The 18142-nt window shown below is 41.5% G+C and overlaps 1 protein-coding gene across 1 annotated transcript; it reads left to right on the top strand.

Annotated features, from left to right (window-relative positions):
* Positions 1-1142: 1142 nt before the first annotated feature.
* Positions 1143-17186, top strand: LOC134299704 (C-type lectin LmsL-like). The gene is made up of 6 exons (XM_062983412.1): positions 1143-1290; positions 2433-2505; positions 6059-6147; positions 9943-10098; positions 13811-13922; positions 16924-17186. Exons 1-6 carry the CDS (start codon positions 1216-1218, stop codon positions 17001-17003), a joined length of 585 nt encoding a protein of 194 aa, XP_062839482.1. The 5' UTR covers positions 1143-1215; the 3' UTR covers positions 17004-17186.
* The last annotated feature ends 956 nt before the right edge of the window (positions 17187-18142 follow it).

Raw genomic sequence — 18142 nt, 5'->3', positions numbered from 1 at the left:
ATGACCTGAGGCAATTCACACCAGAACAATATAACCCTATCAAGCAAGCAAGCAAGAGGCCCTCCACCTGTCGCACCTCAGGCTAGCTTCACCTTGCTATAAAAACCAAACAGCACACAGGTTGAAGTCTTTTTAGTTTATTAGAAAATAGAAGGTAAAAGGTTCTTAAAATGCAAAAGTAAAGTTCCAAAAGATCGTTACAAAATAAAGCCAAAATAATTCAAGAAATCACAAGGAATAAACGTAGTTCCATTAGAGCATGACAAAGTCCCAGGAACATGAACACATAGGCTGCAAGATAATCCAGGAAAACGAGAGCTTGCTTCTTAGTTGAATGAAAGTTGCTTTGACAAAGGTTTGTCTCCAAATACATTGCTTTAATACCCTTTGCAAAGCATGAAAGCATTTCTCTGGCCTCTAACCTCCCTCTTGTTTGCAATTCTCACAATCCTCCGAACGCTGAATTCCAAATGGTCAGCTCGATCTAAGGAACCCATTTCATCAAGATCAGACTGCTCATTAGTTTTCTGAGCCTTGTTATCAGACTGAGAACTGTCCTCCTTTTTTAAAATCAATTTACACCTGGCTAGTTTCAGTATCATCAACATCATTCCTTGCTGTGGGAAATTGAACTTGCACTCTCTGTACCTCATCTTGTACAACAGGGACATTTTGAACCTGACTCCCATCATCCTCATCAGAGTCAACCTGATGTTTCAGCTGAGTCACAACACCACCAATGCACACAAACAAGCCCTCCAAAAAGACCACAACCTTAGCTCAACAAACTCTCTCACAAGCCTGACACACTGGACTCTCTGGGACTAAAGGCCTTTGCTCCAAGTGAGACAAGGTCACTTAGTGCCGTCTCTCCCTTGAAGCCTGTTTGTCTCACCTCTTCGTCTTGCCCTGGGCGTCCAACTCCTAATTCCTCCATGAGCTTGTTTCAACCCTCGCCGTTCCCATTAATGCTCCTCACCTCACATATATTTTCCAACAGCACCTCGAAAAAGATCAGGAGAAAAGAGATATGGCATTAAAGGTTCCACCCACGGTGTCCAGCATGTTCGTACTCATTGGTGACTTCTGAGGAACTCCCACTGAAATTTTTCAGATGGATATTACCCGTGGGTTGGGAGATTAGATATTCTTTGTTTGATGTCTATAAAAGAGGCACATAACATGTCCTGGCAGTTAGTCTGTAAGTGAATCTGAATGGTTTCTTTCCTGCAAAGAGGAAACAAGTTGTCATCAGAGAAGCTAAGCAGAGACAGAAGGGAAGACAAGCAAGTGAGTGGTCTTCATGCGTTGCCTTCTTTTGCTCTTCTAGGGCTTTGATTCTGGTCACATCTGCTTAATCTGGGCTGGATGGGAGTATAAAGTTCCAGATCAACTATGATGATGATCATAGAACCATTTGCAGAACCCTTTTGGAGTCGAGATGGACCAAGACCGCATCCAGCAATGTCAAACTGATTGATCCCATTCTAGCTGGGGCTAAGCAACATATTTAAATGAAAATCTGTTTAGGGTTTATTATTTATTTATTTATTTTCAATTATTTATACTCCGCCCTTCTCACCCAAGGGGACTCAGGGCGGCTTACAAGTGGCAATTGATGCCGTTACACTGATATACAATAAACTAAAATGATTAAAACAGTTAAAACAGTCATAAAATAGTCATAAAATACAATATACAAAGTTTAAAACAATGCAAAGTGCTTATGCCATTCATCCACCAGACCTTATACAAGAGCCGTAATTCAGACCGCGTCGAAGCCAACACATGCTTATTCTTCAAATGCCTGCGTACATAGCCAGGTCTTCAGTTTTTTTTCTGAACCCCAAAAGGGATGGGGCCTGCCGAATGTCACTGGGGAGGGAGTTCCACAGCCGGGGAGCCACCACCGAGAAGGCCCTGTCTCTCGTCCCCACCAGCCGTGCCTGTGAGGCGGGTGGGACTGAGAGCAGGGCCTCTCCAGAAGATCTTAAGGTTCTTGTGGGCTCATAGGGGAAGATACGTTCGGACAGGTAAATTGGGTTGTTGTATGTTTTCCGGGCTGTATGGCCATGTTCTAGAAGAGCTAAATCTGTTTAGCTCTTTAACATCGGGGTTTTAATATTCATCATACCTTTAAATATAGACAATATTTTGTGGTGTATTTTAAAGGGAACATTCAGTTCACTCTTTCAACATTTGATGATCTAAATCCAGTCATTGAATGGATTGTATGTTGATTCACGATTCAACAGTTGATCGAAATGATCCATCATAGTTTGGACTATCCAATAAAATGACAGCAGCCAGTTTCAAGAGTTTCAAGGTTTCTCAATTACAGAGAAAAGTTCAATGTATTATACACTACCTGCCCGAATGGATTACCTACGTTTCTCCCAACTACTTCCTTGTTCTTTCTTCCTTCTCCTCAGGTGCAGATGGGTCTGGACTCGTCCTCCTACCTCTCCCTTTGGGGCTTATGGGTTGTCTGCCTTTTCCAACCAGGTAGGTCCCAGGTGAATTCTCCAAATGTTGCTCTCCTCATTAGCCAAGCCAAGCGAAGAGTGACCGTCAAAAAGGGGGGAACCTTCTCCAAAACCAGAAGGACTCCTAGGAGATGTTCATCTTGGAAGAAGGCTTCCAACTGGAATTGACCCACTGAGTCAACCCTTGAATGAAGACTCAACATGTGGCTAAATCCAATGGATTTAATGGCAGAGCAATGAGTCTACATGCACCTTAGGATAAATTCTCAATTGATGCTACTGTATTAAGAGGTATCGAAATTTAATTGGGTTCCATGTTTGGAGAAAAGTGCGGTAGAACATAAATAAAGGAATGTAAAGATGCTGATGGTAGTTTATTTGATCTATAACTCGCGTGCCCCACCAGCCAAATATTGTTTCAATCCTCAAAAGAGACATGCACAAGAAATGGAAAAGGAACGAAATCACCAAAGAAAAATTCAAATGAATAGCCAACTCCTGTATACCTCACAACCTCTGAGGATGCCTGCCATAGATGTGGGGGAAACATCAGGAGAGAATACCTCTGGAACATGGCCACACAGCCCAGAAAATACACAACAACCTTGTGATTCCAGCCATGAAAGTCTTTGACAACAAACCAAAATATACAAGAATAATAATAATAATAATAATAATAATAATAATAAATAATAATAAAACTATTAAAAATAACATCAATAAATTAAACTGCATGTAGTCAAACAAAATGATATAATAACATAAAATCCAAAAAAAATCCAAATAAATTACTGGATTGGGCTACAGAGATGGAAGGAGAGAAGAAATATATGAACAGATAGAAAGAAAATATTGGAAGTACTATTAGGAAGGAGGAATGGGAGGAAATTTGGATTAAAATATTAATATATATACACAATGGATTTAAACTGGATAAAAATGGGACACAGATGGTACATGATGCAACATAAATTAAGAAAATGTTACAAAAATATCAACACAAACTGCTAGAAGTGTGGTGAAAAAGAAGGAACATAATTTCACATGTGGTGGTCGTGCAAGAAAGCAAAGATCTTTTGGAAAAAAACCTCAGAAGATATTAGAAATAAAGATACCAATGAGACCGGAAATATTCCTACTAGGGATACATGAACAAAAATTAAAGAAAAATAAAGATAAACCTCTATTCTTACTAACCACAGCAGCAAGAATTTGCTATGCAAGATTATGGAAAAAGAAAGAAATACCAAAAGAGGATGATTGGCTGGCAAAAGTTCTGGAAATAAGAAACATGGACAGACTTACTTTCCTGATTGCAAAAAGTAAGGGGAACCCAATGAAGGAGACTGATTGGAACCAAATTATTGAATATTTTAACCAAAATAAAAAGAAGATTTTGTCATCAAGAGAAATTTTAAAAATACACCAGAACGAAATATAAAAGATGAGAGAGAGAAGGACTTAAGAAGAAGAAGGAAAGAAGGAAAAGGAAGAAACATCAAAGAAGATACCCGGAAGTCAAGAATACTCCACTTATTTTTCTTTTTTCTTTTTTCCCCCTCTCTTTTTTTCTCACCTTTTTATTTTTTCTTTCTTTCTCTTTTTCTTTTCTTTTCTCTCTCTTTTCTTTCTTTTCTTTTTCTTTTTTATCAACAGATTTAATTTTATTACTTTTAATCGAAAATACTAAATAAAGATTATTTAAATAAAAACAATAAAAAGGGCTTCTTTGCTTACGTTGGTAGAAAAAGGAAGAACAAAGAGGCGATAGGGCCTCTGTGAGAAGATGAGGTAATGCTGATAGACAGGGGATAGGGAAAAGGCAGAACTACTTAATGCCTTCTTTGCCTCAGTCTTCTCACAAAAAGAAAGCCAGCCTCAACTTCAGCAACATGGAAATGACTAAGGATTAGGGGAAATCCAACCCCAAATAGGGAAACAAGTCATCCAGGAATACCTGGCCTCTCTAAACGAATTCAAGTCCCCAGGGCCAGATCAGCTACATCCAAGAGTATTGAAGGAACTAGCGGAAGTTATTTCAGAACCACTGACAATTATCTTTGAGAGTTCTTGGAGAATGGGAGAAGTCCCAGCAGATTGGAGGAGGGCGAATGTGGTCCCTATCTTCAAGAAGGGAAAAAAGAACGACCCAAACAATTACCGTCCGGTCAGCCTCACGTCGATACCAGGCAAGATTCTGGAAAAGATCATTAAGGAAGTGGTCTTCAAACACTTAGAGACGAATGCAGTCATCACTAATAGTTGACACGAATTTATCAAAAACAAGTCATGCCAGACTCATCTGATCTCTTTTTTCAATAGCGTTACTAGCTGGGTCAATGCAGGGAATGCCGTGGATATAGCGTATCTGGATTTCAAGAAGACCTTCCTACGACAAGGTCCCACATGACATTCTGGCAAGGAAACTAGTCCAATGTGAGCTAGGCAAAGCTACGGTTAGGTGGATCTGTAATTGGTTAAGTGAACGAACCCAACGGATGAGTCTCCCCAGTGCTTCCTCTTCATACTGGAAAGAAGTGAGGATTGGACTGCCATCAGCAGGGTTCTGTCCCAGGTCCGGTTCTGTTCAACATCTTTATTAATGACTTAGATGAAGGGTTAGAAGGCATGATCATCAAGTTTGCAGACAGGACCAAATTGGGAGGGATAGCCAACACTCCAGAAGACAGGAGCAGAATTCAAAACCATCTTCACAGATTAGAGAAACGATTGACCAAAACTAACAAAATGAAGTTCAACAGGGACAAATGCAAGATACTCCACGTAGGCAGAAAATGGAATGCAAAGATACAGAATGGGGGGGGCGATGCCTGGCTCGACAGCAGTATGTGTGAAAAAGATCTTGGAGTCCTCATTGAATATGAGTCAACAATGTGATGTGTCAGCTAAAAAAGCCAATGGGATTCTGGCCTGCATCAATAGGAGTCTAGTGCCTAGATCCAAGGAAGTCATGCTACCCCTCACTTCTGCCTTCGTCAGACCACACCTGGAATCACACTGTGTCCAATTCTGGGCACCGCAATTGAAGGGAGATATTGACTCTAAGCTGGAAAGTGTCCAGAGGAAGAGGGAGACTCAAAGGATCCAGGGTCTGGAGAACAAGGCCTATCAGGAGCAGCTTCATGAGTTGGGCATGTTTAGCCTGCAGAAGACAAAGCTGAGAGGAGACAGGATGAGGGACATGGATCAAGATGTGAGGGGAAGTCATAGGGAGGAGGGAGCAAGCTTGTTTTCTGCTGCCCTGGAGACTAGGACATGGAACAATGGCTTCAAACTATAGGAAAGGAGATTCCACCTGAACATCAGGAAGAACTTCCTCACTGTGAGAAGGGCTGTTTGGCAGTGGAACTCTCTGTCCCGGACTGTGGTGGAGGCTCCTTCTTTGGAGGCTTTTAAGCAGAGGCTGGATGACCATCTGTCGGGGGTGCTTTGAATGTGATTTTCCTGTTTCTTGGCCGAATGGGGTTGGACTGGATGGCTCACGAGGTCTCTTCCAACTCTATGATTCCATGTTTCTGAAAAATCTTTTCCTCTTTGTCTCCCATCCTCAGCTATGTCCAGCTGTCCCAGAGGTTGGATGGCTTACGAGTCCGGCTGTTTCGGCTACTTCAATGTCGATCTGAATTGGGGGGATGCAGAGGTAAGAAACAAGCGGTTTTCTGAGCAGGCAGTGGGTCATTTCATTCTATGGTACAGTAGAGTCTCACTTATCCAAGCCTCGCTTATCCAAGCTTATGGATTACCCAAGCCATTTTTGTAGTCAATGTTTTCAATAGATCATGATATTTTGGTGCTAAATTCATAAATACAGTAATTACAACATAACATCACTGCGTATTGAACTACTTTTTCTGTCAAATTTGTTGTATAGCATGATGCTTTGGCGCTTAATTTGTAAAATCATAACCTAATTTGATGTTTAATAGGCTTTTCCTTAATTATTATATTATCCAAGATATTCGCTTATCCAAGCTTCTGCCGGCCCGTTTATGTTGGATAAGTGAGACTTTACTGTACTTTGTTTTATTTATCTGCTGTCTTTCCCTTTGGCACCGAACAAGCAACAGCTTGTTTATAATAATATAATAATAACTTTATTTTTATAGCCTGCCTCCCTCTCCTCGAAGGGACTCGGGGTGGCTTACACAGGGCTAAGCCCAGGTGGTTACAAACATAATAATAAAACACATAAATATAAAAACAGCTCAATAAACATTATAAAATTACATCAAATCAAACATGGCTTGATAAAAGACTTGAGAAAGTTCATAAAAATGAACTGGGCTGAAGAAAGTGCATACAATGAGGAATGTAAACTCGAGAAAGAAGTGAGTAACCCGGGACTATTATTATTGGTAAGGGGCTTGAGATGAGGTAAACATAGGAACTATTTCCAACTGAAAGATTAAAGTGCAACAGTTATATTATTGGTCACCAGGACAAACCCTAACATGAGGGCAAGGATCATTCACCAAAGGCCTGTTGGAAGAGCCAAGTTTTTAGGGCCGGGCTGTGGCGCAGCTGGCTAGTAACCAGCTGCTATAAATCACTACTGACCGAGAGGTCATGAGTTCAAAGCCCAGGTCGGGTTAAGCCTCCGACCAATAAAAAAAAATAGCCCCGGCTTGCTGTTGACCTATGCAGCCCCGAAAGACAGTTGCATCTGTCAAATAGGGAAAATTTAGGTAAGCTTTATGCGGGAGGCTAATTTAACTAATTTACAACACCATAAAAGTGCCAACAAAACACAAGGAAAAGAATGAGGAAGAACAGCCACCAGTGGACGGTGAAGCAACAGCTCCCCCTGTGGCCGGAATCGTGAAGCTGGAAAGATGTTAAAATGCCTCTGTGTCTGTCTAATGTATGTTGTTTGTCTGTTGGCATTGAATGTTTGCCATATATGTGTTCATTGTAATCCGCCCTGAGTCCCCTTCGGGGTGAGAAAGAAGGGCGGAATATAAATACTGTAAATAAATAAAATAAATAAAGTTGGAAGGATAGGGGCTTGCCTAGGGAGACACCACTTTAACTGCCATGGCTCAATGGAGTGGGGTCCTGGGATTTGTAGTTTTACAATGTTCTCCTTTTCTGCCAAAGAGCACTGGTGCCTCACCAAACTAGAACTCCCATGATTCCATTGCTTCAAAATGCATTCATTCTGTGGAGTAAACTCAGCCTCATACAGGCAAGGGAGACTTTTACTTTTAGTTTGCAAATTGCAATAATTTCTTCAAGTCTGTGGAGTTAACATTTGATGACTATTGCCCTCCAGAACAACTTTATCAGACCTTGACCCTATCAGAGTCATGCTGGAAGACTTAGTGATTCCTAGGGAGGTGTTCTCTCAATTAAAAAAACAAAACAGGAGTTTCTAAATTTAGTTTTTGTTTTTTGTTCTGTTCTGTTCTGTTCTGTTTTGCAATCCTTTATCCCTGTGAAAATGGAGGGCCTCTGTACAAACTATCAAATATGTTCCTCTCGTTATTGTCATTCTTTTTATCTATACCTTGCTATATAACAGCTTGTTTCCCAGATATTCCTTAGCAAAACCACCTGCTATTGTGTCTCCCAGGGTGAATCTACACTGTAGAATGAAAGCACCATGACACTGCTTTAACTGCCAAGGCTCAATGCAGTGAGGTCCTGGGATTTGTAGTTTTACAATCCCTATGAAAAAGGAAAGCCTCTGTACAGACTATGAATTATGTTCCTCTTGTTATTGTCATTCTTTTTATCTATATAAAGGGGGTGATAGGAAACCCTCCTAATAAAGTCATAAAGTCCTAGAGTTGGAAGAGGCTGCTAGAGGTCATCCATGTCAGGGGATGATGGTGTGCAGAGTGGATTCCAAAAAAATCATCATCCTCGTCTCACCTCCTTCTCCAGACTGTATTCCCATGCTGAGAAACAGCACTGGTCAAACAAACACTCCGGCAGATGAAGTCCAACTGTTGATTAACTTTATTTACATGTCTATTTACAGTTTGCATTTCTCGGCTTCAGAGCATAGCATTCATAGTCCATCTTCAGCGAATGCTCAAGCCGAACTCCACAGATAAGATAAACAACATTCCTCAGTCCGGAGGAAGTTCCAACCCTCAAAGGCAGGAAATCAAGCCTGATAGGTCATAGCAATCACAACAGGCTGTCAGTCAAAACTAGCCTGCTGTTAACTATTTCATTACTGAAAAATACACACTCTAGCTCATCAGCAGTAAACACTTGATTTACATTTTATACAAATACAACCATACTCCAACAATCCAGTCTAGCCGTCTTCTGCTAGTCAGGAAGACAACTCAAAGCCCTCCCAATAGATAGCTATCCAGTCTCTGCTTAAAGACCTCCAGAGAAGGAGACTCCCAAAAGGAACCTGTCCCATTGTTGAACAACTCTTATCGTCAAAAAAGTTGTTTCCCTTCTATTTGAATCCATGATGTCCAGAAGGTGTCCAGACAAAAGTAACCAAAATGATCAAAGGCCTGGAAACCATTAGTCTTTATGAAGAGTAGGGTAAAGAGCTGGATCTATTTCCACTGCAGGAGAAAATATTGCGAGCAGACATGATGGCCATGTATAAATAATGTATGTGAAAGGATGTCATAAGAAAGAGGGAGGAGAGATCCTGTCTCCTGCCTTGGAATCTAGAACTCAGAGCCATGGCTTCAAATGACAGGAGAGGAGATTCCACCAGAACATTAGGAAGAACTTTTTGACCGTAAGAAGAGCTGTTCAATGGTGGAACTCTCTGCCTCAAAGGAAATTGAAGGTTCAATGTGTTGTTGAAGGCTTTCATGGCCGGGATCACAGGGTTGTTGTATGTTTTCCGGGCTGTATGGCCATGTTCTAGAAGTATTCTCTCCTGACGTCTCACCCACATCTATGGCAGGCATCCTCAGAACCACACAACCTCTGAGGATGCCTGCCATAAATGTGGGTGAAACGTCAGGAGAGAATACTTCTAGAACATGGTCATAAAGCCTGGAAAACATACAACAACCCCAATTGAAGGTTCCTTCTTTTGAGGCTTTTAAACAGAGGCTGGGTAGCCATCTGTCAGGGCTGCTTTGATTGTGCTTTTCCTGCATGGGAGTGGGTTGGACTAAACGGCCCAAAAGGTCACTTCCAACTATATGACCATTTTGGACATTTCCCACCTTATCTATCTCCTTTTTAGAATTCCTCCCATCTTATCTATCTCTTGACCTATAATCATCTTGTGGTCCACTAAGAGTCCTGGATCCCCTTCACATGGATTGTTATCAAGCCAGGTGTCACTCATCTTATATCTAAGCATTTGAAAAAGATCCTGCAGTGAAGCCCTTCTATGGCATCCCAGGGGTCACCTCTTTCTTGCCTTTGGACAGGAAGCACCTTTGGGGTTTGGTGGGTCAACTGAATTCAAACATTGAAGTGTTCTGCTTTTTCCTCTCAGGTGGCATGCCAGAAGTTCGGAGCAAGTGGGCATCTTGCCTCATTTCACGACCGTAAAGAGCTAGAGGCCATGGCAAAATACATTAGACAAGTTAATAACGTTGGCAAACCTCTCTGGATCGGACTGTATGACACCAAGAGAAGTTCTTCAATACAGGTGAGTATGCCAAAGTCCAGGAATGGGCACTTCCAAAATTCAGTAAAGAACATGTAGGCATACACACATATTCACTGAAACAAAGAAACTTGCTTTCTGCTCAGAATGGCTGTTTTCTGTCCAGAAAACTCTTGACACCAGAGAGGTTCTTCAGTACTCGTGAGGATGCCATGGTCCAAAAATGGGCATTATGGAAGAAGGCCTAGGTACCTCTTTCCAAAATTAAGAAAAGAACATGTAGGCATACACACATATTCACTGAAACAAGGAAAATTGCTTTCTGCCCAGAATTGCTGTATTCTGTCCAGAAAACTCTTGACATCAAGAGAGGTTCTTCAGTACCGGTGAGGATGCCATGGTCCAGGGATGGGCATTATGGAAGAAGGCCTAGGTACCTCTTTCCAAAATTAAGAAAAGAACATGTAGGCATACGCACATATTCACTGAAACAAAGAAACTTGCTTTCTGCCCAGAATGGCTGTTTTCTGTCCAGAAAACTCTTGACACCAAGAGAGGTTCTTCATTACTGGTGAAGATGCCATGGTCCAGGGATGGGCATTATGGAAGAAGGCCTAGGTACCCTCTTTCCAAAATTAGGAAAAGAACATGTAGGCATACACACATATTCACGGAAACAAAGAAACTTGCTTTCTGCTCAGAATGGCTGTTTTCTGTCCAGAAAGCTCTTGACACCAAGAGAGGTTCTTCAGTACTGGTGAGGATGCCATGGTCCAGGGATGGGCATTATGGAAGAAGGCCTAGGTACCCTCTTTCCAAAATTAGGAAAAGAACATGTAGGCATATGCACATAGTCACAGAAACAAAGAAACTTGCTTTCTGCCCAGAATGGCTGTTTTCTGTCCAGAAAACTCTTGACACCAAGAGAGGTTCTTCAGTACTGGTGAGGATGCCATGGTCCAGGGATGGGCATTATGGAAGAAGGCCTAGGTACCCTCTTTCCAAAATTAGGAAAAGAACATGTAGGCATATGCACATAGTCACAGAAACAAAGAAACTTGCTTTCTGCCCAGAATGGCTGTTTTCTGTCCAGAAAACTCTTGACACCAAGAGAGGTTCTTCAGTACTGGTGAGGATGCCATGGTCCAGGAATGGGCATTACGGAAGAAGGCCTAGATACCCTCTTTCCAAAATTAAGAAAACAACATGTAGGCATACACACATATTCACTGAAACAAGGAAAATTGCTTTCTGCCCAGAATGGCTGTATTCTGTCCAAAAAACTCTTGACACCAAGAGAGGTTCTTCAGTACCGGTAAGGATGCCATGGTCCAGGGATGGCCATTATGGAAGAAGGCCTAGGTACCTCTTTCCAAAATTAAGAAAAGAACATGTAGGCATACGCACATATTCACTGAAACAAAGAAACTTGCTTTCTGCTCAGAATGGCTGTTTTCTGTCCAGAAAGCTCTTGACACCAAGAGAGGTTCTTCAGTACTGGTGAGGATGCCACGGTCCAGGGATGGGCATTATGGAAGAAGGCCTAGATACCCTCTTTCCAAAATTAAGAAAAGAACATGTAGGCATACGCACATATTCACTGAAACAAAGAAATTGCTTTCTGCTCAGAATGGCTGTTTTCTGTCCAGAAAACTCTTGACACCAAGAGTGGTTCTTCATTACTGGTGAAGATGCCATGGTCCAGGGATGGGCATTATGGAAGAAGGCCTAGGTACCCTCTTTCCAAAATTAGGAAAAGAACATGTAGGCATACACACATATTCACGGAAACAAGGAAAATTGCTTTCTGCCCAGAATGGCTGTATTCTGTCCCGAAAACTCTGATTTCTGGAACTTGTCCTTTTTTTACAGGAAACATTTTTCTACAGAAAATACAGTAGAGTCTCACTTATCCAAGCTAAACGGGCCGGCAGAAGCTTGGATAAGCGAATATCTTGGATAATAAGGAGGCATTAAGGAAAAGCCTATTAAACATCAAATTAGGTTATGATTTTACAAATTAAGCACCAAAACATCATGTTATACAACAAATTTGACAGAAAAAGGCAGTTCAATACGCAGTAATGTTATGTTGTAATTACTGTTTTTACGAATTTAGCACCAAAATATCACAATATATTGAAAACATTGACTACAAAAATGGCTTGGATTATCCAGAGGCTTGGATAAGCGAGGCTTGGATAAGTGAGACTCTACTGTACCATTTTCTATACCAAAAATCCCAGCTGATGTAGGGTACATCTACACTACATGATTAATGCAGTTTGGAAACCACTTGAACTGCCATGACTCAATGTTACATAATCATGAGAGTTATAGTTTTGCAAAGTCTTTGGCCTTCTCTGCGTAAGAGTGCTGGTCCTTCTCCAGACTACCAAATCCCAGGATTCCGAGTGCATTAATTCTATAGTGTTGTCATGCATAACATTTCAATAACTTTAAAGCATAGGTTCTTTTTATTGCAATTTCAGTGTGAGAGGGTACGTTGGAACTTTTACAGAAATTTTACACAAAGAATGACATTGGACCTACAGACATACAGATTCTATGTAACTACACTGGATTCACAAACTACCTATTCCATTGGCTAACAAACACTTATATGGCAATATTTCGCTGATTTGTCCACAAGTTGTAAATTAATGATAGACCTGAAACATGGTGATTCCATCTCAGGTTTCTGCCAAATGTTGTTGACTCCTCTTGAGTAGTGTTAGCAAATGCAAAAGCTCATCAAGTCAGCAAATGTTGACAGATGTAAACATTTCTCTTATCATTGTTACAGTTGTTATCACACTTTACCAGGCAGATCAACCATTTCAGTTCTCATTAGCAACTTTAAATTACAGTTCAGCAAGCAAGCATTTAGTCATTGCATGCCTTATTCTTAGAATTGTGTCTTCGGACAAATTACGAGGGTTATCCACAAAGTAGATTACAGTTTGGAATTAAAAATGAACAAAGTATAGGAGAAAACATTTAACATATGCAGTTGAAAGCCACACCCAAATACCACTTCTCAGCATAGTCGCCATTCAAATCTAATAATAATAATAATAATAATAATAATAATAATAATAATAATAATAATAATAATAATTTTTATTTATACCACGCCACCATCTCCTCGCAGGGACTTGGCGTGGCTCACAATGTTACAAAAGTAACAACACAAATACATTAGCACAAAATGCACAGGTTAAAACCCAATAAGATAATAAAACAAGGGTTAATACAACAAAATCTAGGCACTTATCATAGTGATTAATGAGCCTGGAAACTCCTCCCCCACAAAACTCTGCCACTTGCGTCCTCAACGCAGCGTTTTGGCGATGATGTGCAGCTGCGGGAAGGGCTGACCGGCTGGTTGAGGATGCAAGCGGCAGAGTTTGGTGGGGAAGGAGTTGCCAAGCTCATTCATTGCTATGATAAGTGCCTAGATTTGAATGGCGACTATGCTGAGAAGTGGTATTTGGGTCTGGCTTTCAACTGCATATGGTAAATGTTTTCTCCTATACTTTGTTCATTTTTAATTCCAAAACGTAACCTACTTTCTGGATAACCCTCGTATCAGCTCTCATTCATTCACACCTTTCATACAGTTCATTCATACCCACATAGATAAAATGCACATTTACCAAATCTGCACATCATATTTTCATGACAGTGTCAAAGTGCATTCATTCTGCCCTGTGTTTCAGCTCAGACCCATTCTTTCTTGCTCTTTCTACAGAACCGAGAGTTCAAATGGACCGATGGATCCCCAGTCCCGTATATGCCCTGGGATGCAGGAGAACCCAACGCCTGGGTTGGCAAGGAGTTCTGTGGGGAACTGACTAAAGATGGTGAGGAACATTTCCAAAATCTAGTTCTCCAAGAAGAAGGTGGCTGTTTATACCAAAGAATTTAAAAATGACCCATGACTCAAGAGCCTTGCCTTGAGGGCAGTGGATGTCAGCAATGGTTTAAGAACTGAAGCATCCATAAATCCTGTCCCTCTCACTTCCCCTTTCATGACCCAAGAAAAACAACATTCCTCTGAGGACGGGTAACTGGTTGCATAAATAAATCAGCCATTAGCTTCCTGAAATTTCCCATTTCTCCCCGTACTTGGGATGAGAAGTATACTCTTTGGGTGCATCTACACAGTTTTTGTAAGCATCCAACCTCTGGGACAGTTGGCATTTGCTACCGAGGCTGGTAGACAAAGTAGAGGAGGAGATGATGGAGCGTGAAGTCAAATTGTGTTCCTTCTACAGTATAAATGCACCCTTTGGTTTGGGTATCTTTCTTTGAAAAAAAGAGAGAATCCAGGCTGAAACTCTGCGAAGTTTGCTCAAGAAAAACACCAGGCAGCTGTGTGCGCATTTGTAGTTCAAAGAGCCTTTGATGACTCCTTGGTTGATACCAATTTGGTAAATCCCAGCTGGATTAAGGCTACTGAAACAATTGGTGAAGGATGGGTCAGCATGTATTTAAGTGCAAGTGATTCAGTGGCTCTGCTCTGTTCTACTAAGGATCAAAATAGGACATTTGGCCAGTAGAGATGGAGGTGAAGATGATGGAGAGGGAGGTGGAGATGGATTCAGAGCAAGGATTGGGGTTAAGGAGACAGGAAAAGTGATAGAAACAGAAAAAGTCAGAGTTAGAGCCAAAGTCAGACAAAGAGACAGGTTTAGTTGAGTGTTAAGAGACAGAGTTAGACTGAGGACTTTATCACACTGGAATATAATCGGTTTCTATCGGTATCCATCCCATATTTTTAAAGGACTGGATGCAGACAGTATTGAGACCAGATGCATACTTTCCTAATCAACATGTGATTATTACGATTCTTATTATTTGAAAATACTGCGCTTTAACTCATCACACCACAGAAGGCTGGCTCCTCCCAATCCATTCAAAACACCCCCTACATCACTCTATGACCTTGTGAAAAGTATCATTGCTGATGGGATGCATACAAATTTTGCTATCACACACAAAAACAGCAGTGAAAGAATCTAGTATTTCAAAAAATATCATTAGAATTCCATCTGTATATAATTTGTTTCTGCAATGCTTTGTAAATGGATTCCAACCGAATACCGAGATAGGATAAACGTCATGTGACGGGACCCGTTCGAAATCATTCTCAAACCGTCTCAGAAACACAGTATTTCCTAATGTGATAAATTCCTTAGAGTTAGAAACCACGTTAGGGTTTAGTTGCTATTCCTTTTCCAGGCTGAATGGCCATGTTCCAGAAGCATTCTCCCCTGACGTTTCACCCACATCTATGGCAGGCATCCTCAGAGGTTGTGAGGTCTGTTGGAAACAGGGCAAATGAGGTTTATATATATGTGGAATGTCCAGGGTGGGAGAAAGAACGATTTTTTAAGTAAAGTGTGAATGTTGACCATCTTGATTACCATTGAATGGTCTCGCAGCTTCAAAGTCTGGCTGCTTCCTGTCTGGGGGGATCCTTTGTTGGGAGGTGATTAGCTGTCCCTGATTGTTTCTTGTCTGGAATTCCCCTGTTTTCGGAGTGTTGTTCTTTGTTTACTGTCCTGCTTTTAGAGTTTTTTAATTAGTAGCCAGACCTTGTTCATTTCCGTGGTTAGAGTTAGAAATAGAGTTGACTCTGATGGGGATTATGGGATTCAGGTTCAGGATCAGGTTCAAAATGTCCCTGTTGTAGAAGATGAGGAACACAGAGTGCAAGTTCATTTTCCCACAGGAAGGAGTGATGTTGCTGATACTGAAACTAGCCAGGTGCAAATTGACTCAGGAAAGGAGGACAGTTCTCACTCTGATAGCAAGCAGGCTGACACTAATGAGCAGCCTGACCTTGATGAAACGGAATCTTTAGATCGGGCTGACCGTTTGGAATTCAGGGTTCGAAGGAGTGTGAGAATTGCAAACAAGAGGGAGGTGAGAGGCCAAAGAAATGCTTTCATGCTTTGCAGAGGGTATTAAAGCAATGCGTTTGGAGACAAACCTTTGTCAAGGCAACTTTTGTTCAACCAAGAAGCAAGCTCTCATTTTCCTGGATTGTCTTGCAACTTTGTGTTCATGTTCTTAGGACTTTGTCATGCTCTAATGGGACCTTGTTTATTCCTCGTGATTTCCATGTATTATTCTCCAAGGCTTTATTTTGTAACGATCTTTTGGAACTATAATCTTGCTTTTAAAGAACTTTCTATCTTCTCTTTTCTAATAAACTAAAAAGACCTGTATGCAGTTTGGTGTAACCAGCAAGGTGAAGCTAACCTGAGGTGTGACAGATGTCCATCTTTCCCCACTTTCTACCGCTTTTCTCCATTTGGAGTTGGGTGAACCCCAATTTAGGACTCCATTTCCAATGTGGTGTGGAAATGGAGCCTTACAGAGACCCACTGGGAATCATGTTACATCATGTGATTGCCTCCGTGGGACTCCTGTGGGACTTGATTTCCAAAGCACATGGAAATGAAGTCCTCAGCTAGTGTGATGAAGTCCAGAGATACAGTTAGAGACAGAGTCAAAGAGACAGACACAGTATTAAGTTTAGGTTTAATGTTAGAGATAGTTAAAGACAGAGTTAGGATTAGAGATTGCATTGACAGAGACAGAGAAATATAAGAAGACAGAGAGTTAGAGGCAGTGAAACAGAGTTAAAGTCAAAGGCAGACAAAGAGACAGAGTTAGGTTTAGTGCTAATGTGAGAGACAGAATTGGAGTGACAGACAGAGGTAGGGTTAAGGTTAGGGTTAGGGGTAGAAACCGAAACAAATTAGAATCAGGGTTAGAGACGGAGTTAGAAACAGGGACAGAAACAAACTTTGAGTTAGTTGGTTGAGTAACGTTGTCTCTGTTGTCTTCTAGGATTCAATTTACTGAATGACAAGGAGTGTGCAATAAGACAACCCTACATTTGCAGATTTGAACCTGGGGTGTCAGGATAAGATGCCAGCATGCCTGACCCCTTTCCTATGGGATTGCTGTATGATTGCCACAGTCTTGTGAGCATCCAAGACTTTCTAGCTGACAATATTGTCATATAATAGACCCGTGGAGGATCTGTGCATCAGCAGATGTTCTTTCTGGGCTGTGATACAAATGAATAAATTCTTTTCCAATTATGCTTACGGGGTTTTCTGTGTGTCTGTTCTTTAACCCATTCTGAGACTGTTGCCATGTTCAAGAAGGATATGTGGAGTCCAGGGGAGCAAGACTAAGGGCCCTTCCACACAGCCATATCACCCAGAATATCAAGGCAGAACATCCCACGATATCTGCTTTGAACTGCGTTGTCTGAGTCCACACTGCCATATATTCCAGTTCAAATAATGTGGGAATTTATTCAGCTGTGTCAAAGGGGCCAGAGTCAGAGAAAGAGTTAGACAGAATTGACAGAGACAGAGGGGGGGGGGGAAGAGAATAAGACAAAGACAGAGCAAGACAGGGCCCATCTAGACAATGCCTTTAATGTGGGAGTTCCCACAATTAAAAGAAGGCTGTCCAGATGACGTGCCAGAGAAACACGAATTAATTGGCCACAAACCACAAAAACCCTGGTTTGTGGCAAATTAATTTGTTAGTAGATTTATTCTTGGAAGGCACAGGATAAAACCACTACTTCCACTGTCTGGACTGCTCCTTCAAAAGTTCTGGGCTTTCGAGGGGACAGTCCAGACAGTAGTCCTGCAGTTTTCTGGGCAAAATTAGCCCGGAAAACCACCAACCAACCCACTCCCCTAAACCTCTTTTAAAAGTAAAAGAGTTTACCCGGCCTCCATTAGAGTGGAGCCAGAGCTCTCCTGGCACGTAGCAATGACTGAGACAAAGGGCAGGAAGCCCAGCGAATGGGTCTTGTTGTCACCTGTCCAGTCAGGGGTCTATGGGATGAGTAGAGATGGGCTGATCCAGAGATGAAAGGTGATTGGATCCTTTGTTTCTTAAGATGAAGCCCAGGAATATGGCTAGAGGAGTTCCTCGGTGAAGAGGTGCTGGGTGAAAGGTCATCAAGGTGGCTTGCTTCCCCAAAGGTTTTTATGTTAAGCCATAAAACATTAAACACACACACAGAAGGGTCAGTGGATAT

The sequence above is a fragment of the Anolis carolinensis genome, chromosome 5, assembly GCF_035594765.1.
Source record: "Anolis carolinensis isolate JA03-04 chromosome 5, rAnoCar3.1.pri, whole genome shotgun sequence".
NCBI classification, from domain to species: domain Eukaryota; kingdom Metazoa; phylum Chordata; class Lepidosauria; order Squamata; family Dactyloidae; genus Anolis; species Anolis carolinensis.
This window is presented reverse-complemented; position numbering and strand designations above follow the sequence as displayed.

Coding starts and splice junctions, on each gene's coding strand:
- LOC134299704 (XM_062983412.1), top strand. CDS start 1,216: ATGGTTTCTTTCCTGCAAAGAGGAAACAAGTTGTCATCAGAGAAGCTA. Junction 1,291..2,432: donor ACAGAAGGGAAGACAAGCAA/GTGAGTGGTCTT, acceptor CCTTCTCCTCAG/GTGCAGATGGGTCTGGACTC. Junction 10,099..13,810: donor AGAGAAGTTCTTCAATACAG/GTGAGTATGCCA, acceptor CTCTTTCTACAG/AACCGAGAGTTCAAATGGAC.